The sequence below is a fragment of the Sinocyclocheilus anshuiensis genome, unplaced genomic scaffold (assembly GCF_001515605.1).
Source record: "Sinocyclocheilus anshuiensis isolate Anshui unplaced genomic scaffold, SAMN03320099.WGS_v1.1 scaffold1280, whole genome shotgun sequence".
In the NCBI taxonomy this organism is placed as follows: domain Eukaryota; kingdom Metazoa; phylum Chordata; class Actinopteri; order Cypriniformes; family Cyprinidae; genus Sinocyclocheilus; species Sinocyclocheilus anshuiensis.
The window spans coordinates 387,011-411,766 of record NW_015546075.1 but is presented as its reverse complement, the minus strand read 5'-3'; the positions used below and the strand labels follow the sequence as shown (position 1 = coordinate 411,766).

The window sequence follows — 24,756 nt, the reverse complement described above, 5'->3', positions numbered from 1 at the left end:
TTTTGCCCAGCCCCCCCCCCCAAAATTCTTCTACACCACTGAGAAAAGCAAATGTTAGTAGAAACAAAAGTGGCACCCACCTCCCTACTGCGTCTGCTGGCAACAGCAGTTACACTCTGTCACTACAGCAGATACAACAGGTTTTCTTAAAGAAGCATTATAGCTCAGAGCACACAACATTCAACAAAGTCTGGGAAAACTGACAGGACATGCTCTCTCTGGGGAACAACCAGTTCCCTCTGTTCAAATGCATGCTCCTCTCCACAACTCTGATGAGGGACAGGTGGCATCAATTAGGCTCCTGTGAGAGGACAGGGAGAAACAGAGGAAAACAGGCAAAAACTACACTTCACAGCAGGCTGTTGGGCATCAGGGAAACACAATCTCACACACACAGATTCACAAAATTAACAACAATAAATGACATACAGGTGCATCTCAATAAATTAGAATGTCATGGAAAAGTTCATTTATTTCAGTAATTCAACTCAAATTGTGAAACTCTTGTATTAAATAAATTCAATGCACACAGACTGAAGTAGTTTAAGTCTTTGGTTCTTTTAATTGTGATGATTTTGGCTCACATTTAACAAAAACCCACCAATTTTTTCCTTCCACTCAACTTTCTGTTAACATGCTTGGATACAGCACTCTGTGAACAGCCAGCTTCTTTGGCAATGAATGTTTGTGGCTTACCCTCCTTGTGAAGGGTGTCAATGATTGTCTTCTGGACAACTGTCAGATCAGCAGTCTTCCCCATGATTGTGTAGCCTAGTGAACCAAACTGAGAGACCATTTTGAAGGCTCAGGAAACCTTTGCAGGTGTTTTGAGTTGATTAGCTGATTGGCATGTCACCATATTCTAATTTGTTGAGATAGTGAATTGGTGGGTTTTTGTTAAATGTGAGCCAAAATCATCACAATTAAAAGAACCAAAGACTTAAACTACTTCAGTCTGTGTGCACTGAATTAATTTAATACACGAGTTTCACAATTTGAGTTGAATTACTGAAATAAATGAACTTTTCCACGACATTCTAATTTATTGAGATGCTCCTGTACTCTGGGGCGTAACATGTAGATTGTTATTATTTAAGGAATACTTCACCCAAAAACGAGAATTCTGTTATTATTTACTCACCCTCATGTTGTTCCAAGCCTGTACAAATTTCTTTATTCTGTTGAACAAAAAGATATTTTGAAGAATGTGGATAGCCAAATAGTTTCTGGTAACCATTGACTTCCATAGTATTTTTCTTTCCATACTATGAAAGTCAATATGGACCAGCAATTTTTTTTTTTACTCATATTCTTCAAAATATGATCTTTTCTGTTCAACAGAAGAAAGGTGACATTTTTCATTTTTGGGAAAACGATCCATTTAATAATGTATTAAAAGTTCAAGTAGAGAAGATGTGAGAAGTTGTACTGCAGTTATCAACAATATTAATAGCTATTCCGATGCATTTTTAAATGGCAAGTTTTCAAAGCATATAACGAGTTTGCATGTACTCTACACATCAGGCATGGGCAGATGCCTTCAGAAGTAGTCCAGATTTGACTGGAGTAGTCCACGTCTATGAAGAAATGAAGAGGAAGGGTATAGAGTTTCCTCAATCTGACTTGGAGACCTTGTCCCCCATTCACACACCACAACGGGTAGGTGTTGATGTGAGCCATGTTATGGTTTGTTTATCACAGAGGTTATGACAGCTCCTACTAAAATATTATGCCCCTTATCATTTACTTAACTTTATCACTTTACATTCCCTCTTTATCTTTGCAATTTCGTTCATTGTCTTTAATAGCTGCAAAGTGCACCAGAGATGGACCAGCAGAAATATAACGCCCCAGTCCAGCCCAAGCCACAGCCTCACCCTGCCTCCGCTCCTCCATTTTCTGCCCCTGTGACTCACACTTCCCCACAGATGCCCAATCTGCCAATGTCTGGACCCATCAACCCTTCCCCTGAACAGGTACTGTAGAACATCCTTCTTTTGTTCTTTTAAATGGGATGGATGAACATTTGTTTTCATAGATTGCATAATAATGTAATAAAATATAATTCATTAGATTTGCAAGCTGCGCAGTGAGCTCGACATTGTGCGTGGGAACACTAAGGTGATGTCGGAGATGTTGACTGAGATGGTTCCCGGTCAAGAGGATCCATCCGATCATGAGCTTCTGCAGGTTTCTCATTCAGATTTTTTTTAATGTTTAAAAAGAGCTTGAAAGAGCTACAGAAGGCCTCTAGAGGGCGTGTTGGTGCAGCATTACATTTACTTTTTTTTTTTATTCAGTGTAACTGAATTTGCTTCCTTTGTTTAAAGGAGTTAAACAGAACATGCAGGGCCATGCAGCAGAGGATAGTTGAGCTCATCTCACGCGTGTCCAATGAGGAAGTCACAGAGGAGCTCCTGCACGTCAACGATGACCTCAACAACATCTTCCTACGATATGAGAGGTGTGATCAAGCACAATGAAAATACCTTTTCTTTAAAGTGATATCCACCCAAAAATATTTACTCACCCTCATGTTAATCTTCGAAACACAAATTAAGATATATTTGAATGAAACCTGAGAAGTTTCTGTTCCTTCATTGAAATGCCAGGTAACCAAACCTTCCAAGAAGTTCTAAAAGGTTATAAAGGCGTTTTAAAATGAATCCATATGAATAGAGCAGTTTAATCCAAGTCTTGTGTGAACAGATTTAATTTAGGCTTTTATTTACATCTAAACAATTATCAACATACATAGAGCACATGGCATATGGTAATCTAGTAAGGTAAGCTCAAACGTGCATTCGTCATGCACGAGAACCTAGGGCTGGGCGATATAGCTAAAAATGTTATCAACGATATAATGTTTCATATCGTTCGGTATCGATAATTATTGAAATTTTTTATAACCTTTTTTAAAACAAAAAGCAATAGAAATAAAATGTAAATCAAATATAATTTCGTAAATTGCATAAACAATTATGAACAAAACAGCATCATGTATTTATGCATTGCTTAATCCAAAGAGCTGAAGCGCCATTCACACAGATTGCATTAAAAAACATACGAGACGCAGTGAAAATGAATAAACCTCCACAAATTTTTTTTAGTGTTTTCTAAAAGTTTAAACTGTTTTAACTTTGCATGGCTTTCTATACATCTCTTGTGAGACGCGAGTGCAGCAGTCATTTGTCCGTTTAAAAAATGCGCTGAATATGCGTTCTGTGTGAATGGCTTGGTTTCGGTTTTAACCCATTCAAGATCTTCTCCGCATTGAGCTTCTATATTTCTCTATATTTTGAATGAATAATGCAGCAGCGGCGCGTCTCGTGGGATAGACTAACAAAACATTAAAATGCAACAACGTTACTCACATCATCATCACTGTATCTCACGCGCCACTGATGACGCACCCTGATGCACACCTAGCATTCAAATGCAATTGTTTATTTTAAATTAGACTAATATTCATTCTTTATTCACAATCTCCTCATCAAAGGCAGGCACAGCACTCGTTTCAGCATGTGTTTGTGTGTGTATACATGCCTATATCGTGCGCTATATCGAACATTTTTTCTATCGATATCGAAGAAGGTGTACCGTCGATAAATATCGATACCGTTTTATAACCCAGGCCTACGAGAACCAATGAGGTTCTAGCACATGATGCACACATGAGCTTTCATATTTACGCTCTATGTATGTGTGTTTATATGCGAAAAAAAGTCAAAACTAAACCTGTTTATTATATAAAGTGATCATATCTCTTTACAAGACTTGGATTAAATCATGATTCATATAGATTAATTTTATGATGCCTTTATGACCTTTTTGGATATTCTAAGTCTTGGTTACCTGGACTTTAAATAGAGAAACAGAAACTGCTCAGGTTTCGTTAAAAAAAATCTTACTTTGTGTTTCAAAAAATAACCAAAGTCTAATGGGTTTGGGATGGCATGAGGGTAAATGATGACTGAATTTTCATTTTTGGGTGAACTATCACTTTAATGCGTCATAAAAAGGCTGTTTTAAGTGAGAGTAAGGTTTTAATAAGTTGTGTTGATTCTGATTGCTCACTTTTTTTTAGATATGAGAGATTCCGATCTGGCCGAACTGCTCAAGGCATAAACAATGGGGTGGGTTGTGTCTTTTTTAAGAGAGTTGTTCTGCTATCTGTGTGTTAGCATCATTTCATCATCAATGTGTGTTTTTTCCCCCCAAAACATGTAAGGTAAATTGATCATGCCAAATGCACATCTCAGAGTCACCCATATAATTTCCTCTTCCTCTCATTGCTTGCTTTTTGCTCTAAAATATGCTCTGAGAATGCATGGTATGTTTTCTTGGAGATGCATACCCTTTCATCATGTGCGGTTATCAACTGATGTGATTGCATGTTAGTGTTATTTATTGTGTGGTTTGGTCTGTTTTGTGATTTGTTTTTCTTATTTTTATTTTTTGGGATTGCTAGCTGAGGGAGGCAAGTATGAAAGTCATCTAATTTATTACTTGCTAAATGCTAAAGAATGTTATGTCAGTATTAGCTGGTACATCTTCCTGTGTTGCATTCGGCATGTCCTGACAATGAACCTTAACTAGCATGTAGAATGCCAGTCCCACAGTCTGTGACCTTTGCTTCCACCCTTTCCATCTACTTGCCCTAGTACCAGTTCCTCCACTGCTTCAAGCACAATAGGCCACATGGGGATTTACAGCAGTAACAGTGCATTTCATGTAATTGATATATGATTTTTAACAGCACATGTACAGCAATATTTTTAGGCTATTTTAGAAGTTTCCATGACTGCATGAGAAGCATACACTACCATTCAAAAGTTTGGGGTCAGGAAGATTTTTATTATTATTATTAATTAATGATTGAATGATTGAAATGAAGGCTTTTATTCAGCAGGGATGCATTAAATTGATCAAAAGTGATAGTAAAGACTTTTAAATTGTTACAAAAAATTCAAAAATATATTAATCAAAAAATCCTGAAAAAAAAAAGGTTTCTAACAGCAGCACAACTGTTAATAGTCAGTATTGGTAAATCGGGGATATTAGAATGATATCTGAAGGATCTTGTGCCACTTGAGTAATGGCTGCTGAAAATTCAGCTTTGCCATCACAAGAATAAATTGCATTTTTAAAATATATTAAAAAAGAAAATGGTACTAATAACTTTACTGTATTTTTTATCAAATAAATGCAACCTTGGTGAGCATAAGAGACTGTTGAGTTTACTCGTGGTGTCAAGTACTATGGAAAGGCGAGATTCATTAGTACATATTAAATATGGTGTACCACAATTCACTGTCATAGAATCTGAAGCCAATTACAGAGGCATTTATCACAGATCGTTTAATGAATGAATTTTCCTACCTTTTCCCCCTTACACTACACAGTATAGTATAGAGAGGACAGAAAGTTATGTGGAAAGAGGGGGGAACAGGATAAGGACATTGTTGTAGTCCAGGTCATCCACAAGAGCTATCACTGTGTTATGCCTTCTGACAAAACATATTTTTGACAGCATGTGTCTAATAATAATAATAATTGTTATTATTATTGTTATTATTATTATTATTATTGATGGGCTTTTGCCTTGTAATAAAGAATTTGAACCCTTTTATATTACTTGTCTTAAGCATGTGCCAATGTGCCAAGACAGTATGTTTTATTGTGCTTTTGACTTGTAACATAGAGGATTCAAACACGTTGTTATAATGAGCAAATGAGGGAGTACAGCAACATACCTTTTTTAAGTGGCAAAGAAATAAAGTAACATTCACACACATTTATTAATAACAATGACTTAGACATATTTATTGTCATTGTAACAGAGTTACAATGAAATTCTCTATGACACAGTCCAGTAAAAACAACAATCCCATTGAGAATATCCATTAGCCATTCCTCTTGTGCCCACTATAATAGTCAATGTTCCTGGACAGTCTGAACACTTCACCTTTTTCATCAATTCCTAGTGTACTTTGAGTTACAGTTTAAACTTCCCCTCACAAAAGAGTTGGTGAAACCGGTGAAAGCAATGTATGTACCACATCCCAACTATTCGTCTTAACTCCTCTCAACCTTATATAACTTATAATAGGTCTCCCTATTTAAGTATGTTAAAAAAGTAGAAGTATGTAAACCAGTTTGAAAATGTTCATGATGTAAAGGTAACAGAGCAAATAAATAATCTATCACCCCAAAGTGTCCGTAATCAGTGTGTATCTATGTGAAATGGTGTTGCTTATTCACAGGTCTTGAACGAGGCAACAGAAGATAACCTGATTGACCTGGGACCAGGGTCTCCTGCAGTGGTCAGCCCCAGGATCAGTGCTACTCCTCCTTCCAACTTGCCTCCCTCTGTGACTCCAGTTCGCTCCGCCTCTCCAGCCACACTCTCCTCCAGACTGGCTGGTTTGGGTGAGTCTCGTACCTTGGATCCACAATGTTTTTTTACATTTTAGATATCAAGTGAGAAGCTCTCTTGTTTGTCTGTACTAATGTGTGAATAACATTGCTTTACAGATGTCGGTTCTGACAGTGTGAGTGGCACCTTGAGCTCTCTGACTGCCGGTCAAACCCAAGATGACTTTGAAATGTTTGCCCAGACCAGGACTGGCACCATTCCTGAGAGAAAGAAGTATGAATCATTTCATATAACTAATAGTTTATAATGTATAATAGATTAAGATGCCTCCCCGAAAGGGATACTCAAAAATGAAAATTCTCTCATCATTTCCTCACCTTCATATCATCCCAGATGTTTATAACTTTCTTTCTTTGGATTAACACAATTAGAAATAGAATCCATCTCTGTGAGAACATATAATGCAAGTGTACAGTGCCTTCAATATTGATGCTTCATAAGCCAAACAATGCGAGCATGATGGCAATACATACGACCCCATTTGATGAATCATTGTTTAATGAAGCAAAATGATAGATGTGTGTAAAAAAATACTTTTTGTTTTCAACTTTTTAAACTATCAACCATTGCTTCCGGCCAAAAAAAATAAAATAAAAATATGTGCGTTCACCTGACATAAATGCCGGGACATTGTGAAGACGTTTGTGAGAAGTAATGGTCCTCTGTGCTTCTGCATCATCTCTTGTGTGAGTTTCACAACACACTTACATCACACTTCACAATGTGCTGATGTGTACATCAGTTTGTGAATGCGCATGTGACAGTTGGCCAGAAACAATGCTTTGTAGTTTAAAAAGTTACAAATATTAGTATTTTTCTTCACACCAATAGTTTCACTTCAGAAGATATTGATTTATAAACTTTGACCATGTGGATTCCTGCCGTGTTCACTTTGTGTGGTTTTTGAAGCATCAGTTTTGGAGGTGACACTTGTGACTCATAGAATAAATACATATAATGTATGTATATATTAGGGATGCACGATATATCGGCCACCATATCGGTATCGGCCGATAAATGCTATTTTTTTCTGTTATCGGTATCGGCCCGATAAGAAAATTATTTGATGTATATCTGATTTATCTCATATAGATGCGTTTGGTTAAGTTAAAAGAGCGCTTCAGTTTACCGGTGATCATCTTTAGCTCAGCGCACGCAGCTCAAACAGCAGTGCACAACATTAATAACTATGATTGGGAATGTCGTGTATATAACATTCTAATGAGAACATTATTTTAATAAAACGTTGTGAATTCTTTGGGTTTAGTTGCTGTGTTTCAGCGCGTTGTTATGGGAAGAGCGCATCCACAACAGGATCACACATTCTGACTATAGCACGCAATAACTGCATCATTTTGTACATATATAAGTTGTAATATTATGTTTATGTTGTATTAATATTAATCTCAGGATGCATTTCCTTGAGTTAAATAAGCTGCCAGAAAAACGCTTCAGTTTACCGTGTTCATTCAGCTCTTCAGCTTCAGCACGCGCAGCTCAAACGGCTGCTATTTAAAACAGTGGTATTAATTTGTTACTTTTTCAAAATCATTGATACATTATTAATAATAACAACCACTTGTATTTTTCTCTTCTTATTTTCATCAACAATATGGTTTAGTAATTAAAATCATTTAATTATTGTCCGTGCAGAGGCTATTCCGTTTTATTGATCTATGGCGCATTCATTTTGATTCTTTACACGTGTAATGATGTCCAGTGACTTGTTTGCATTATTTATGCATTATTTTATTATTTTGTAAGACTTTTATATGACTAAATTTGGTAATGGGAGAGTAAAATAATTTTTAAAACGTACACCGTTCAAACTAGGCTGCTTATGTTGAAGTGTTTGGGATGTGGCTTTTAATGATGAGACCTTTTTTGTAATCAGGCTCTCAAAAAGTATATAAAAATTTGGATATAGATTTATCGGCCAACATATCGGTTATCGGCTTTCAAAAATAAAGAATTATCGGTTATCGATATCGGCCAAAATTTTCATATCGGTGCATCCCTAGTATATATGTATTTATTTGAAGGTGGTCTCATTTTATGTAAAATACGAAATCAAGCTGTCTGAAATAATAAATTCACAGATCTTTATTATACAATAAAGGTGGAGGAGGGGCAACGTACCCTAATGTTATGATATAATTTATTTTATGCTATACTGTATTTTATTAGCTTTAACTTTGCTGGTTTTGAACTAATAGTACACCATTCGAAGACACAAAGGCTTCAAGTGGAGTGGCCCCAACTTTGGATGTCAGACAACAACCCACTGGGGTGAGTTTTCTTCGACTCTCTCTCTGTGTAATTTTATTTTAGGTCAGTTTTTTGCGTTTTCCATCAGTATATGTGCATACGGAATCATTGTTTTTATGTCAAAGAGGCATCATAGAATTGGATGTTGATGCACTTATTTTGGAGTGGTTCGGAAGGCATATGAATTACTGTAATTTTCAGAGGATACTACAGTACATAGTACACAGCAATGTAGTAGTGTACCAAACCCCAAATTAGTAAGTGAGAAGGATGTGACTCGGAATATGACACTATTTGATGAACATATACTGCATATTTGAGTTAGAAGAAACCATTTCTGGAAGCAGGATTTCAGATTCTGCTTTTATTTCGACGTATTTGTTATTGTTGACTGGTATTATTCTTTCAGTGCAGCTCAAAAGAATCTTGATATTGCTGTATTTTGCAGTGACGCTCATTCTGCACTTGTTTGATTTATTACCATGGGGCTAGTTTGCTAATATTGGTTTGATTAAGACTTTTAAGTTGAAATCTTATTGTTTTTGTTTTGTTTTTTGTTGTTTGTTTGTTTGTTTGTTTTGTCATGTTTTCTTGGGATTATTATTTTTATTTATTATTTGCTTTGCTCCGACCCATGGTTTGGGCCCGTAGGCAGCTCTTGACCAGTCCTCTGTCATGGATGACATTGAGGAGTGGCTCTGTACTGATGTGGTGAGATTTCCTTTCGTTTATTTTATTTTTTTTCTTCTTCTTCTTCAGGACATAACCCATTTTTCTGAAAAGAAATATGCCCTTGTCACTGCATATTTCTTTTTGGTTGCCTTTTTATTCTTGGCTGAATACCTTTCATTTAGGGTCACTAACGGCTCTCCTTGTATGGTTTTGCTGCGTTCCTTACTTTTCTGGGATATTCTTATAATTGTTTTCATTTATTTTAGTATACACTGAGTGCATAGTGAGTAGACTCTTGCTTGATATGCTTTTAATGCTTTTATTTTCTATACTAATGGCTCTTTTGGATGTTTTGGGTAATGTCATTGTTAAATCAAGAATAGATCAAGAATAGGGAAAAAAGGATCATGTTTGATGTGGTTGCAAAAAAGGTGTGTTCCTTTTTGGACAAGCCTTCATGCACTGAAATCTTTTACCCCTTTTCTGCTTTCTTTCAGAAAGGAGATGAAGGAGAGGAGGGTGTGACCAGTGAAGGTATGAAGAATTACTTGATTTACACTACCGTTCAGAAGTTTGGGGTCAATGTTTTTTTTTTTTTTTAAGGTTTTTAGGGGCCAAGCACCTATTGTATCTGTTAGTTTTCTTATTATTTTTCCCGAATGGGAGTCAAAGGCAGCCCTATCAACGGCAAATGAGAAAATGATGGAATTTGTCACAATTGTAGAGATGGTCATGAATAGTGATTGGACCAAATTTGGAGTCTCTAGGACCAACTCTATAGCGCCACCACCAGTTCAAAAATTCACTTTTCTAAAGGTTATAACTTTTGAACCATTTGCTCTAGTCAAATGTAATTTAGTACACCTGATTCATCTCTTCATGCTGATGCCATTCAACATCTTACATTAAGTCTCTGCCCATTACAGTAGCGGACATTTTGAAAAGTACAGTATTCAGGTTTTTTTCTCTACTCTTTATCTTTATCTTTGGACTGAGCCGTAAAGAAATGACTGAACAGATTTTTAAAATTCATCTTTGTTCTAAAGTTATGATGTCACAAACTTAACGAGGTCGACCCGAAATTGGTTCAGAGACTGTATCTCGGCCAAACTTTGATTTCACAGTATTACTTTTTTTACTGATTTTTTTATCAAATAAATTCCTTGGTGAGCATACTAGACTTTTTAAAAACATTTAAAAATCTTCCCGACCACAAACTTTTAAACACTAGTGTCTATCTGGCCATAGTCCCAGCAATTATATGCAGTATTTGACTTTAAATGCCCCATGAAAACTTTCTTCCAGAGTTTGACAAGTTTCTAGAGGAGAGAGCCAAAGCAGCAGAGGTGGTGCCCACGCTGCCGACACCCCTGAGTGACGAGCTTTCTGCTGCAGCCGGCGCTTCTGTGAGTGCGAGTAAAAAGGCTGGCAGGTCCGAAGACTCCCTCTTTGCCTTGTAGATAAATGTCAGATCCTCTGGGGCGGCCCAGCACTGCTCACGTGGCAGTGGTGGGTCAGCCGCTTTGCAGATCCATCAGCGTCTCTTCTTTCTCTCCTGTTTCCTGCTTCTCCAGCACAATCAACACTATCACAGCTGAAGTGATCAGAACTGTTTCATGATCTAGACATTTTCATAATAGACATTTTCATACTCTATCAAGTTTTCATTCCATTGAAAATGCTGTAGAAGATCCACTCATAACTCCCTTAAAGCATACCGTTCCTTGTGGGTTCGAGAGGTCAATGTCTATTTTTTTAATTGATGTTTGTGGTATAAAGCAATGCAATTCTTGTAAAGTCTACTACCAGATCCAGTCATGTCTAATTTTGTGTTCACTGTGGTCCTGCATGCAACAGCTGGATAATCCTATTTCTCTTTCCTCAAGAATAATCTGTATAGGGAGCTAATAATTGTTTTTTCTTCTTTTTTTCAGTTTTATTTACCTGAAGATTTGCTTTAAAGGGATGTTATACATAGGATTATTTATTATAAAATTTCTAATTAATACCTCTGACAAGATATACCATAACGGAAAGCTGATGTTAGCAGTTCAGCTGGCAAATTTAAGACTTTTGTGTCATATTATCAGAAATTAGTACCAGTGATTGAATGACAGAACTATTAGAGAGAGAGAAGTTTTAAGCATAGTTGTGATTTATTTGATTTAAAACACATTTTGCCAATTGAATATTGAACTGAATAAGGCAAAATGACAGAAGTGACATGTCTGCACCACATCTCTTGACTACAGAGCTCACATCAGAGGGAAAATGATATTATTAATATTTCACTGGATACTTTTAAATGTTATTATTTTACTAGGCAAACCATTGCCTATTAAAAAGGATTAATAGGAACAAAAAGTATGTATTTCAATTTAATTTGCACTGAAATAATTATTTGCCTTTCGGCTGTGTTAAAAGAGCTTTTGTTCAAATACAAAATTTAAGCTGTCGTTCATTTCACTGCTGTCTACTACGAGGCCAAAAACAAATGGAGTTTCCAGAGAACTGATGGTGACTGCGAGGCAGTTTAAATTGGATTTTACGTTGCACGACTGCAGCAGAAGTGGTGTCAAGCTTAATGTTATTATTGGGAATGAAATGGATCTGCCTTAAAGAACAGGTTGTGGGTAGTTTAAGGTGTAGTCCACTAATGGTCATTTAACCTTTGGTACTCTCATGTTTGCACATCAGAGGTTTGATTTAGTGAGGTGAATGTGCTGATGTAATATCTAGTTCGAGTGCTGTGTCGCGCTGTTGTGTTCATTCTGTTTCGACGGACCAAATGTTTAACCTTAGCAAAAAATGTAAGCGTAGTCAACTAACTTAAAACATATATTGCTTTTAATGTCCAGAGGAGTTTTAGTTGTGTTTATATTTGTGTAAGATTTTATTTGTTCGTATAGGTGAGCACAAATCAAAGGGACAGTGCATTTTTGCATGGCTAATAATTTTATATGATTTGTCACACTACACAAAATATGTATTACAAATGAAAACAACCCCAGATCTTTTGAGTAACTAAGCTTTGGGCCTCTTGCACTCAGAATTTCAGTTTGAAAACTGTTGGATTTTGAGGATCGCTGCCTTTGGCAGAATTATTGGGAGCTCATTATGCTGTGTTTGTGAACTTTACAGTTACCACAGAACTTTGGTGGAGCTGTTGAAACAATGTAAGGGAAACAGTTTAGGGAGCTACAAAAAGCCCAAGTCCTTCATCAGGTGACAATGATATGTAGCCTGTTATATAGTTATTCTGAGAAGAGCTAAGAAGAAATTCAAAGATCGCTGTAGCAGGGAATGCAGCTTGATTATGCACAAGCATTAATACTAAAATATTATGGCAACTGTCTATTTCTGTTGATAATAGGAGATTTGAGGGACATGATTCGTGGTCACAATTGACTAGTTTCTTTCTCCTATCTCCTTATATTACTTATATGTACACTAAACTCAATGAAAAAAAAAAAACAGATTTTACCTCCCATGGATGTTAACCATCCCATTTAAATGCTGTTGTTATTGTTTTTGGCACTATTGCTGAAATGGTTCATCTTGGATAGAAACACGTTATTTAAAGGGTTAGTTCATCCAAAAATGAAAATTAGCCCATAAATTACTCACCCTCAAGTCATCCTAGGTGTATATGACTTTCTTCTTTCAGACGAATCCAGTTGGAGTTATATTAAAAATTGTCTTTGATCTTTCAAGCTGTTTAATGCCACTCAGCAGGTGTTGCATGCATCAGTCCAAAAGAAGCTAAATAAAAAGCGCCCATCCATTAAAAAAAAGTGTCTCACACACTCAGCGGGTGTTGCATGCATCAGTCCAAAATAAAAAAAATAAAAAGCGCCCATCCATTAAAAAAAAGTGTCTCACACGGCTCCGGGGGGTGAACAAGTAGCGAATCGATGCTTTTTTGAAAGAAAAATATCAATATTCAAAACGTAATAATCACTTTAATGTAGCTTGCGCCAACAGTTGTACACGGAAGCAGCTCCGAGCGGATGAGGTATGAGGTCGGCGTTGTGCATGCGCCGGTGTGTCTCGTGAAAACCAACGTTTGTTAACAGGAGCAAAGGAAGCAAACCAGTCTCCTCTTGGGTTATATCGAAATCCTCCGGCATTCTTCTTTACAAATCCTCGTTTTGTACTTCTAATAAGTGACCATTGTTTTGATCTCTCTGCTGCACTAACGCGTTCGTCACTTCTTTTTGGGTGAACTAATCCTTTAATTGAAGTGGAGTTGTCTCCAGTTACCTTCAATTTCTCAATTGTGCAATTTCATCACTTAATGCTGCACTACGGTTTGATTTCATTTGAAGTGGTTTTAGCTGTAAATTAGTCTCAATAATGTGCAGTTTGAGAAAGCAGAACACATTTATTTAGTCTTTTTTTTCAGACGTCAGTATTGGTTACTGTATATTAGAATGAAGGGACGGTAAAGATCAAAATCATAATTTTGGAGTTTCCACTTTCTTCAGTGCAGTTGGAGTGAAAATGTTTTACTGACTTATTGCAATCAGACAAAAATGATCCCCAGCATATGGTCAGGTTATGCCAATGTCTTTTGTACCATTGAGAGCTTTTTAGGAACGGCACTTTTCTTCTCTTTGATATGTATTTGGAGTTTGTGTGTTTGTGTGTGTGTGTGTGTGTGTGTGTGAACAGCTCCCAATATCCTGAAAGACACCGTGTTTATCCTGTATTTACCAAGGGACGGGAAGGAGAGAATCTAGCTTTCTGAAATGACAAATCTCTATAAAGAAAACTGAAACTACAGTGTGTATGTGTGTGTGTGTGGGTAGATGAGTGAGTGTGTAGGGCTGGAATAAGCTGTACTCTCTTAACCGGTGATCATTTCTGTGGTCAATCTTGGTTTTACAGATTGTACTGGTGTTGGTCTGTGTGCTTACCTGTTGTTATACCTCAAGCTGCTCTCTGTACTGTTTCATGCATGTGTTGAACTCCAATAAAACATAATGAGATGGTGATCTGTTACCAGACTGTTGTACATTTATGTCTTATAGAATGTATTCCACTCTTCTCAAACTGAGTTACAAGTTGTTACATGTAAAATGTTAAAATGTAGTTCACTGTGATGCTTTTATTTTATTACTCTTTTTAAAAATATACTAAGCACTGAAACACACACACACACACACACACACACACACATATATATATATATATATATAAAATGTAACACCTGGACAAATCAGACACACAATTATTTGTTATATTTAACAAATAATCCCTAACACTCCTCACCCAGCCAACTATGAGGGTCTATGGACCCTTCCCCCAGACCTCTGGTTATCACAGTAACCAGATAAACTTTACGACTTGTTGACAGAGTCTCCCTCTTACTTGATTCTCTCTGAAACCGACACATTCTGCCTATAGAAAAGGACTCCTTTCATTAATTCATAGACAAACCTTTCTATGAATGAACATGCATAACCTCAGGTCATTCTGTGTATTAATGCTGTTCTTGTATCTTGTATTGTCTTTTGTATTGTATACTGTTTTATGCATGCTTATGATAGAACCACTAGTTAATGTAACCTCACCTATACCATGTTTGGTATCTACAAATTCGTATTTTGATGATCTGAATGCGAGTGCATATCATATGTTGATACCTATTAAACATATTAGTGTTCTAAGAATCTTTAACAGTTTTTGCATCAGCACCCAATCCATTTACATATGCACATTACCATGCTGGAAGACAAAGAGCCTGAAACTTTATCTCCGAAAGTTTAAGTCACCATTGGCTCACTGACCCCCTGGAGGTGTGCCCTCCATAGAAGTTAAAAGGCCTCACTAAATTAGTGACCTCCTCTCTCTTCTCTCATCACCTTCCCCTCTTCTGCTTTGTCTTCTGGTTGCTGCTCGTGTGGGACTCACTAAGTCCCAGGGCCAGCCTCGACTACAGCCATGTCTTCACTTTGCATCTGGGAGAAAATTTGCATTCATCCCTATTGATATATATATATATATACAGTATATATATATATATATATATATAGTTACCATATAAAATAAATGTTTGATGGTTAACACGTTTGAAGATTAGCAGACAGGCTGTCATTTGGTAAAGTGATCAGCTGTTTCCTCACAAATGTCAGGAAACTGAATTCTCATTATGTACTGTACTGTACTCTCTTACATTGATATCCATTTAAAAAAGGCCTGAAGTGAGAATGAGAGCTGCCTTGGACATCTCACAGGCATCGCTGATGTGTGTACACTCCTAGAAATCTATTCATATTTCAAGACGTTCATTGTACGACCCTCTGTTAATGCTGGAGACTTCTGATCCGCCAGATTGGCTTGTGAGTTGATACATATGTGTTACCTGTCACGGTTGGTAGATAGATAGATAGATAGATAGATAGATAGATGATTGATTGATTGTATACTTTTATTCCGCAAAAATGCATTAAATTGATCAAAATTGACAGTACAGACATTTATAATGTTTATATAAAGATCTTATGTAAAGATTATTACATGCTGTTTATTTAATACATTTTCTATTCATTAAAGAATCCTAAAAAAAATCATCACAGTTTGCACAAAAAATATTAAGCAGCGCAAGTGTTTTCAACATTGATAATAATTAGAAATGTTTTTTTAAGCACCAAATCAGCATATTAGATGGATTTCTGAAGGATCATGTGACACTGAAGATCGGATTAATGGCTGCTGAAAATTCAGCTTCTTTCAAAAACATTTAAAAAAAACGGGCCACAAACTTTTGAACAGTTGTTTACTTCAAAACAGCAGCCAAAATCTTATTTTGCTGAATAATTTTGGCATTCTTCTTTGGTAATTGATCAAGCAGGCTTGTTGGAAAATTACATCTCCAAAGAACCCTAAGATGTCTTATAAGTAAAGAGTAATTGCTGAATTTGTTATGTTTTAGAGGGGATGTACTCATTTAAGCTGTGCACTATCAGCATATTAGATGGATTTCTGAAGGATCATGTGACACTGAAGATCGGATTAATGGCTGCTGAAAATTCAGCTTCTTTCAAAAACATTTAAAAAAAACGGGCCACAAACTTTTGAACAGTTGTTTACTTCAAAACAGCAGCCAAGAAAAGGCCCAAGGATCCGTTTGAAGGAGCTATTTCTGGAGAAGGAAGAAAACACAATCAGAGAGAACCTGTTTCAGACTGCTAGAAAAAAGTAAAGCCTGGATGAAAGTAAATCTTTCAGCAGGAAGTGATCTTAAACAGAAGGTCAAATGAACAGGAAGAGCTGCTCAAGATCTAAAAGGTGAGTGTCCTTATCATAACCACTTTATTTCAAAGATATATCATTAGTTTTAATTGCGTGACTGTTTGTCTGTGAAGGGATTATGTTGTTTCTCGTAAACCCTTGAAGACTGAATCCTCTGTGTATGTGGACAAATTTGACAACAATTTAGAGGAAATGATGCAAGCACCAATGAGAATCAGGCTCGCATGGCACATTCCTAAGGGTTAAAAATAAAACCTCTTATGTTAGAAAGGCTGTAGTAAACACCTATAACAAGTGCATAATCACTTTCATTATTTTCTAATCATAGTGCAAAGGCGCTTTAATTTGTTCACGTTTTTTCTCTGGAATTAATTTGATAATCTCCATAATTCAAATCAATGGCTAATTATTGCATAGAAAACATGGTTTGACGGTTTAAAAGCTTGTTTTGGACGGCTGTGCAACATTTTCATGACATGGTCTGTTCAGTTTATGGTCAAATTTTCAGGTTTGCAGAGATTGCCGATAACCGCAAAATTCATTTTGATCACTGCATTTGTAAATGTGATCATACTGAATTCGATTTAAAAAAATATTTGTAGTTACATTTAACTGGTGTCAGTCCAAAACACACCATCTTTCATGTTTAAAACCTCATAACCCGCAGTTATTTAAAGAGCTCTCTTTAGATTCTAGGTTATTCAGAAGCGTACATAGCCTACATATCCACCACTTATTCATTCAATTGAGTTATTCAATGAATGCTACATCCTTAGCGTGCACTGAAAATCACACCTTAAGGAAATCACGATGGTTAATCAGGGACTTATTATTCATTATTAGATTGCTTTTTCCCCTTTTTAGGAAGCATTTCTTAAAGGCTTCATCACTATCTTGATGTTATAATAATTTCCTGGCCAAAATCCAATTTTAAAACGGGGAAATGGCAATGAAAGCTAAACATTTTGAGTAAATTAGCTGTTTATGTTTATTATATGGGTGCTATTATCGTTGCACATCACTGATTTCCCAATTTCCTCATTCAGTGCTGTTTACTTAGCCCTAAGCCTCTCATTTCACCTTGCTGACAATGCTTCAGTATAACGCAATACATATATGCACAAAACGAGGGTTCATTTACAAATATGAGGGGAGAAACTACAATTTTTAGCTTAAGATTTGTACAACAACAGACAAACCAAGCGAACAAACACTGTCACAATATTCTTAAACCAGAAGAGACACATAAACTATAAACTGGTTTTGCAGATGAACAAAAATGAGCTTTTACTCCGTAAACTAAGACTAATCCTAACACCATAGCAGGGTAAAAGAATGCTCTCGGAGCTTTGAATTTTTTGGGGCAGAATCTCGGGCCTTTTCAAATCAAGCCTTGAAGCACTTTATGCTAAGTTAATTTACCCAAATATATCCACACCAGAGCGCACAACATCAACAACGCTGTTAATAGAAACCTGCTGATCCATAACAGTTTTAGAGTTAGATGTTCACTGGGGGCAGTGCAATATTTACCTTAATATCAGTGATCGATCAGAGGATTTGCAAGCCGGCATAAGGCGTTTAATTATAATTGCATCAGGATAGGTGTTGTAGTGGCAGCAGGATTTGAATAAGGTCACATCTCCGGCTAACCTTGCAAGTGTAATGCTATATTAAATGCCACTCATGTTAAGTGTGTTGAAACCTTTCTGATGCAGTCATTCCGTAATATAAAGGTTACATTGAAAAATGTCCCCTCCTGAGCACAAAGCAAGCCATGATTGATACACCTTAGAAGGAAAATAAATGTTAACAGGCTTCCGTTCTAAACTCCCAGCTTTATGACTGATATGTATTCTAATAGAGAGTTTGGATCACATTTAGTCAGACCTTATATAAATGGAAAAGGTCAGTCAGAGAGATTAGGGAGATTTGGAGAAGGTTAGACTGCGCTTGTCTGACAGTTTGCTAATATTCAGTTATGTCTATTCAAATATGCCAAAGCATTTCTATATCATTAATAAGAATTTTCTTGACGTCTGTGTGTAATGGACTTTTTACTTTATATTCAGTATATAAATAATAGTTATATATATTCATTATATATTATATATATGTTTTATATATATATATATATATATATAAAGTAATATATATATATAGAGAGAGAGAGAGAGGTAATGTATAGCAAATAAAAGGAAGCACTCTTGTTTTAATTCTTTATCATAAATCATAAATACTATGCCTAATTAGAACCGTATTATAAACTAGCTGAAATATAGTGTTTGTTTATTTATAATTTATGATATTATATATATAATTTATGATTTTAATGTCAGAATATCCTATCTGTTATAGAATATTTAGAAGATTAGAATGTATATAAAATGTTTACATACATATATATATACATATATATCCTGAATGTGGTAGACTGGGTAAGAAAGAGGTCTTAAGTAATATTTTCAATTATTTGTGCTTTATTGCCTTATATTGGCTGTCAAACAATATTTCATAGATCCCAGCATTACTTCTTATAAACCTACAAATTTAACAGAAATTATGATTATTGTTTCATGTACTATTTGGTCACTACACTTGTTTAATTCTGACTAAAAACCAATAACCAAACCAAAACTACCAGGGCTATGATAGATTGCAATCGATTCAGCTGAACAGTCAGGACTGAGAATAGCACATCTCAGTTTTCCCTGTCCAAAAACTGTCCAGAGTTTAAAGGTGCTTTCAAATAAACAGAGATTCCCGAACGAAACAACAAAAGCACAAAACACCCCGGGGAGGGCTTTAGAGACGGAGAGCTCTGGTTTTGCCCAGGGGAGCATATGCTCAGTCTATCAGTGATTGATACGGATCACAGACTGTCAAGGGCCAATGATACACATTATAAACAAGATATGTAAACAATAGAGCCATTCAGCAGTTGTGCAGGGAATTCTGATTACACCAACCCCATAGCTATGTTAGCACATTTGTTTGCAAACACTTCACTAACTGCAAGCCTGTGTCTGCAACACCAACGCACCTCAAGTGAGCATGAGATTTGCAGTTTTTAGTTTTTACTTAAAGTAAATGTGAGTTATGTTTGGGACACGCTTTACAATAAGTTAACATCACATTAGTTAGCATTAGTTAATGCATCCACTAAAATTACTAACAGTAAGCAATAGATTTGTTGTAGTATTTATTAATCGTTGTTAACACTAATACAATCGTTCATGTGAGCTCAGGTCCACTAAATATGAACAGAAACAACTTTTGATTGAAATAATGCATTAGTAAATGTTAAACTTTAGAAGTATTTTTTATTATTTCATGTTAACAAATGGAGACTTATTGTAAAGTGTTACCTGTGTTTGACATTAAAAGTCTGATTGATTGTTTTCATCAGAATCAACTGTCTATGCCTTCAAATTATGAAGGGACATTTTCAAAGTGAGCATTATACTATAATATATATATATATATATATATATCCTGGAACTCCTATTATTACTGTCATTAAATAATATTATACTTATAAGTTACTATGTGTATTTTTTTATTTAGCAACTTTGCTAACATGAGCGACAGCAAACTTACTGACGGGAACACTAGCACACAACAAACTGCATGTGCCTACTGACAAGCTGATTTGCATTATGGGAAAGACTGTTTGCGCACTATAGAAGCTATAGAAGTTTTTTTGACATCAGGTTTTAAGATCAGGGTATATTCACTGATCTGCGTCCTATGGTTTTGGTTACATGGTCCAGAAGTGTAGATTGAGGTGTTGTGGCTCCAGGTGGTGGATCACAGCTCCAGCTCCACTGTTAGGGGCTCTGAACCCTGGCAGAGGGTCCGGCGTGGAGAGAATGTAGTCAATGCTGAATTTGATCTCGGGCTCAGGTTTGCTCAGAGGTGCGTTGTTTTGGGCCGGTCTGTGACTAGTGTTCACGGGGCAGAAAGAATCTGAATCCGTGGGTCTTACTGCAATGCCCTGATGAGTGTCCATGGCAACAAAGGGTTCGACTGGCTCCTTCAGGCCCATTTTTAAGTTGCGTCTGCGGCGGCGGCGACGAAAGTTGCCATTTTCAAAGAGGTCCAGCATGGACTCGCAGCCTGTGGCAAATGTCCAGTAATTACCTTTTCCTTTCTCGTTACCTTCCGTACGGGGCACCTGAGGAAAACAAATAATCAGCAGCCAGTTGCAACAAACCCCTAAAGTTAGGAAAACCATTAGTAATAATGCCCTTACAATTATAACTATGGGTTTTCTTTACAATTTCTTACATGTTTATTGCAACTGAGCACAGATTTCAGAACGTCCTGTGATGCACAACAATCTGGTTAATTGCTCAAATTACTGTAATTATAATGATTATTACATTATACATATTGCTGTAATTTTTATATATATATATATATATATATATATGTTATAACTACAATTATTTTATATATTATAATAATATAATAACCTTTCATTAATTACTTATAAACATTATTACCCTCTGTAATGCTTCATTAATCACTCTGTAATCACTTCATTAATATACCAAATTTAGAAATACATTTTGAAATAGCCTAAAAATAATTAAAACATTGTAACAACAATAATAACATTAACTACTATTTAATTTAATTTACAAACTTATTGTAAAAGTGCTAAATAAATGTGCTAAATTATGAATAAATTAGTAAATTATTGCTACTTTTATATATAATATAATATAATATAATATAAAAACAACAACATTAACAAATAATAATAATAATAATAATGAAATACCTGTAAGCTGGTCGACACACTTTCTTCTCTTCATCAGTGCTACATGAGGGGTATCCTTCTCCATCATAGTTAAAACAGTTATAAGGATATTGCGAGCTGTCAAACATCATCAGACGTCCAGGGTGGCAAGCCTTTATGGTTTCTAGTAATAATAAAGGCTCTAGCTGGCCAAGACAAATGAAGCAGCTCTCATGAGAAGTGTTTGTGAGTGTGTGTTGGGGAAGTGACCGGCTGCTGCTCAGATGCTCATGTAATGGGCGTACATGACTGGAACTACTGTAAACGTCTGAACCCGGGGCGTGATCAACAAACTCTAGTCACTCATTCACTCTTTGATTCTGGGTGGTCCAGTCCTACTCGGGATTGGATGTTTTGTTTTGTCCCGTTTCTTTTTATAGTCTGATCCTCTTAACAATAATTGAATGACGAATGAAACATTAACAAACATGTTTCTCGTGTCTTTAGTCTTAACTCTTTCAGGTTGTTTGTGTTGAGTTGTGGCCCCTTGAATCACATATCTCTCGGCAACAACTATTGGCTTCTGTAGATGCAATCTATAATGCGGCATAATAGCCATAAATTGTGTTTCCGTGACTAAAAAGGGGATGTGTGTTCAAAAGAACATTAAGTGGCATATGAGGGACCGAGAAACACGAGCAAACAGCCCGCGGCGCGAGATGTCTGTGTGTGGCCTCAGACCGATCTCGCTTCGTTGGCTGGACACACGCAGCTCGGACATCTGTGACAAAATTCGTTCATTTTTTTTAACTATACACTTCGTCAAAAATGCCATTGATTTGACATATTAGCAGGTGAGACTTGAACAAGGATTAACGTCCCGTTGTTTTGCGTTCGTTCGTTTAAAATGCAGTTTACGAACGCGAGTACTGATCACACAGATATTTGCGATCATGTGGCGTTTCCTGTCTGAGTGCACAGAGAGTGCGATCTGATAACGGTCCCCGCGGAATCCCGGTCCGTTCCCATGACGCCGTTTCCTCTGCTGGACCGTCTGCGGCTGCTCTGATTGCTGCAGTCCGATTAGTGGTCCCTGTCCCCCCAGACCACACCGCTCCACAGACGACCATTACTGCACCAGCAGAAAAACACTGTGCATCAGGGGCAGACATTAACCGGGGCTTGAGGCAAAACTGCCCCAGATATTTAAAAGGTGGGGGGCAAAATCACCCATGTTTCTCCATGTAGTGTAGCCTATCAAATGTTATAGGCATATAACATTTCATATATTTAATTAGAAATAGCTTATGCCTAATGGATGTATGCCTCTGAAGTGACCTGCAGATGTCAGATTAGGCTTTTAACATGCTTATGTTGTTCTTTCTTTCTTTCTAAAATGTATTTTAAAGACAATTTACATTAAAATACAGGAATGTAAATATATTTATTTTATCATTGTACATTTTTTAATAATGCTCCATTTAATTAATATTGATTATATAAGCAAATAATATGCCAAGTCATAACTGTTATGATTAAAGCTTAACTTGATTTTATTAGTAGGCCTATTTAAAAAAATAATAGAATAGCCTACTTCTTTAATATTCTTCTTTTTATATTAATATTCTGAAAACATTTTATTCACCTCATCGTACATCGTAGTGTAGAGGTTTTTAACTTTTGCAGAGGAACCTTACTATTTAGACGCTCACCAAACCAAAACTACATGTAACACGTTATAATAAATGTGATCATTTACTTAAAAAAACATTTTTAATGTCTGCGTTGCTTTTGTACCACATTTTTGAAAACATTTTTTTTTTCAACTAAATTATTGAAAACGGTATCTAATTATTTCTGAGGATTTATTTGAAATAGTCTAATTTTAGCTTAATATTATGTTAAATAAAGTGGGGCAGTGAGCTTCAAGTCAGCTTCATACAGTGGAACAACTTTTAAAATGGTTCTGATAGTTTATGATCATTATCATACCATTATGAGCTAAAATATAATGAACTATATCATAAAACAGCCTAGACATTATAATCACTTTAAAGGGTTAGTTCACCCAAAAATGAAAATTAGGCTGTTTTTACTCACCCCAGAGCCATCCTAGGTGTTTTAATCTAGCTTGCGCTCACTGTTGTACACGGAAGCAGCTCCGGGTGGATGACGTATGAGGTCAGCTTTGCGCATGCACCGCTCAGAAGTGACTCACGTGGAAGCACAGGGGAGAGATCGAAACAAAACAACGGTCACTTATTAGAAGTACAAAACGAGGATTTGTAAAGAAGAATGTCAGAGGATTTCGATATAAGCCAAGAGGAGACTGGTTTTCCTTTGTTAAAGTAAGGAAACTTTGCTTCCTTTGATCCTGTAAACAAACGTTGGTTTTCACGAGACTCGCATGCACAATTCTAAACTCATACGTCATCCGCTATTGCTTCCGTGTACAACTGTTGGCGCAAGCTACATTAAAGTGATTATATGTTTTGAATATAGATATTTTTCTTACAAAAACGCATCGATTCGTTACAGAAGGCCTTTATTCACCCCCTGGAGCCGTGTGAGACGCTTTTTTTAATGGATGTGCACTTTTTATTTAACTTCTTTTGGACTGATGCATGCAACACCCACTGAGTGCCATTAAACAGCTTGAAAGATCAAAGAACATTTTTAATATAACTCCGACTGGATTCGTCTGAAAGAAGAAAGTCATATACACCTATGATGGAGCTGGGGTGAGTAAAACACAGCCTAATTTTTATTTTTGGGTGAACTAACCCTTTAATTGTAACCACTATGGAATAAACTGTTTCTACATGGCCTCTAGCTGGACCAAGTTGGTCATTAGATGATTGATCAATTGGACCTATTTAAACAAAATTCTACATTTTATTGCTTTTAGAACAAACAATTGCTCTAAATGTGATTTTGTAGCAATTTAATTACAGCAAATATTTTTTTCTGTAAATACTTTTTAGTGATGATGTCTAATTTTTTTTATAGGGAAAAATTTTGAAAAGCAGTCTCAACACAACAAAACCCCCATGTTAAATGAACACTGCTGGTGGTCATATAATAAGTGTGGATTATACTTTATAAATACCAGCAGTGTTCATTTAACGCTTGGGATGTATTCAAAAGTATATCATTACATTATTAAAAAAAATGTATGTATAAGACCAGAGGCGTCATGCCCATTCAAAGTGAGGGGGCACGTGCCCCCTCGGATTTTTGAGCCAAGTGGGTTTTGAATGCAGCTTCCAAAAGACAAAAAATAGCAGATTAATATTTTCCATATTAATACAATCACACCGGCGTGATTATAACGTTCAGTGCGTCATATCATCAGCTGCTAAATTAAAATCTG

General features: G+C 36.2%; 2 protein-coding genes across 5 annotated transcripts in view; one reads left to right on the top strand and one right to left on the bottom strand.

Moving 5' to 3' along the window:
• The window catches only part of LOC107699872 (TOM1-like protein 2), an 18,056-nt gene extending 5,040 nt beyond the window's left edge, over positions 1 to 13,016 (top strand). The window contains exons 5-16 of one of the 4 annotated variants that reach the window (XM_016501284.1): positions 1,525 to 1,659; positions 1,809 to 1,976; positions 2,074 to 2,190; positions 2,331 to 2,464; positions 4,088 to 4,136; positions 4,472 to 4,480; positions 6,267 to 6,432; positions 6,538 to 6,652; positions 8,656 to 8,728; positions 9,359 to 9,418; positions 9,877 to 9,913; positions 10,685 to 13,016. In XM_016501284.1, coding sequence (XP_016356770.1) covers positions 1,525 to 1,659; positions 1,809 to 1,976; positions 2,074 to 2,190; positions 2,331 to 2,464; positions 4,088 to 4,136; positions 4,472 to 4,480; positions 6,267 to 6,432; positions 6,538 to 6,652; positions 8,656 to 8,728; positions 9,359 to 9,418; positions 9,877 to 9,913; positions 10,685 to 10,839 — 1,218 coding nt within the window. In that variant the 3' untranslated portion in view covers positions 10,840 to 13,016. The remainder of the gene's footprint in view (positions 1 to 1,524; positions 1,660 to 1,808; positions 1,977 to 2,073; positions 2,191 to 2,330; positions 2,465 to 4,087; positions 4,137 to 4,471; positions 4,481 to 6,266; positions 6,433 to 6,537; positions 6,653 to 8,655; positions 8,729 to 9,358; positions 9,419 to 9,876; positions 9,914 to 10,684) is intronic. The other 3 variants (XM_016501288.1, XM_016501285.1, XM_016501286.1) reach the window with 3 other exon arrangements.
• Positions 13,017 to 20,396: 7,380 nt separating this feature from the next.
• On the bottom strand, positions 20,397 to 23,040 carry LOC107699849 (forkhead box protein I2-like). The gene is made up of 2 exons (XM_016501253.1): positions 23,029 to 23,040; positions 20,397 to 20,813 (listed from the first exon to the last, which is right to left on the bottom strand). Exons 1-2 carry the CDS (start codon positions 23,038 to 23,040, stop codon positions 20,397 to 20,399), a joined length of 429 nt encoding a protein of 142 aa, XP_016356739.1.
• Between the last annotated feature and the right edge of the window lie 1,716 nt (positions 23,041 to 24,756).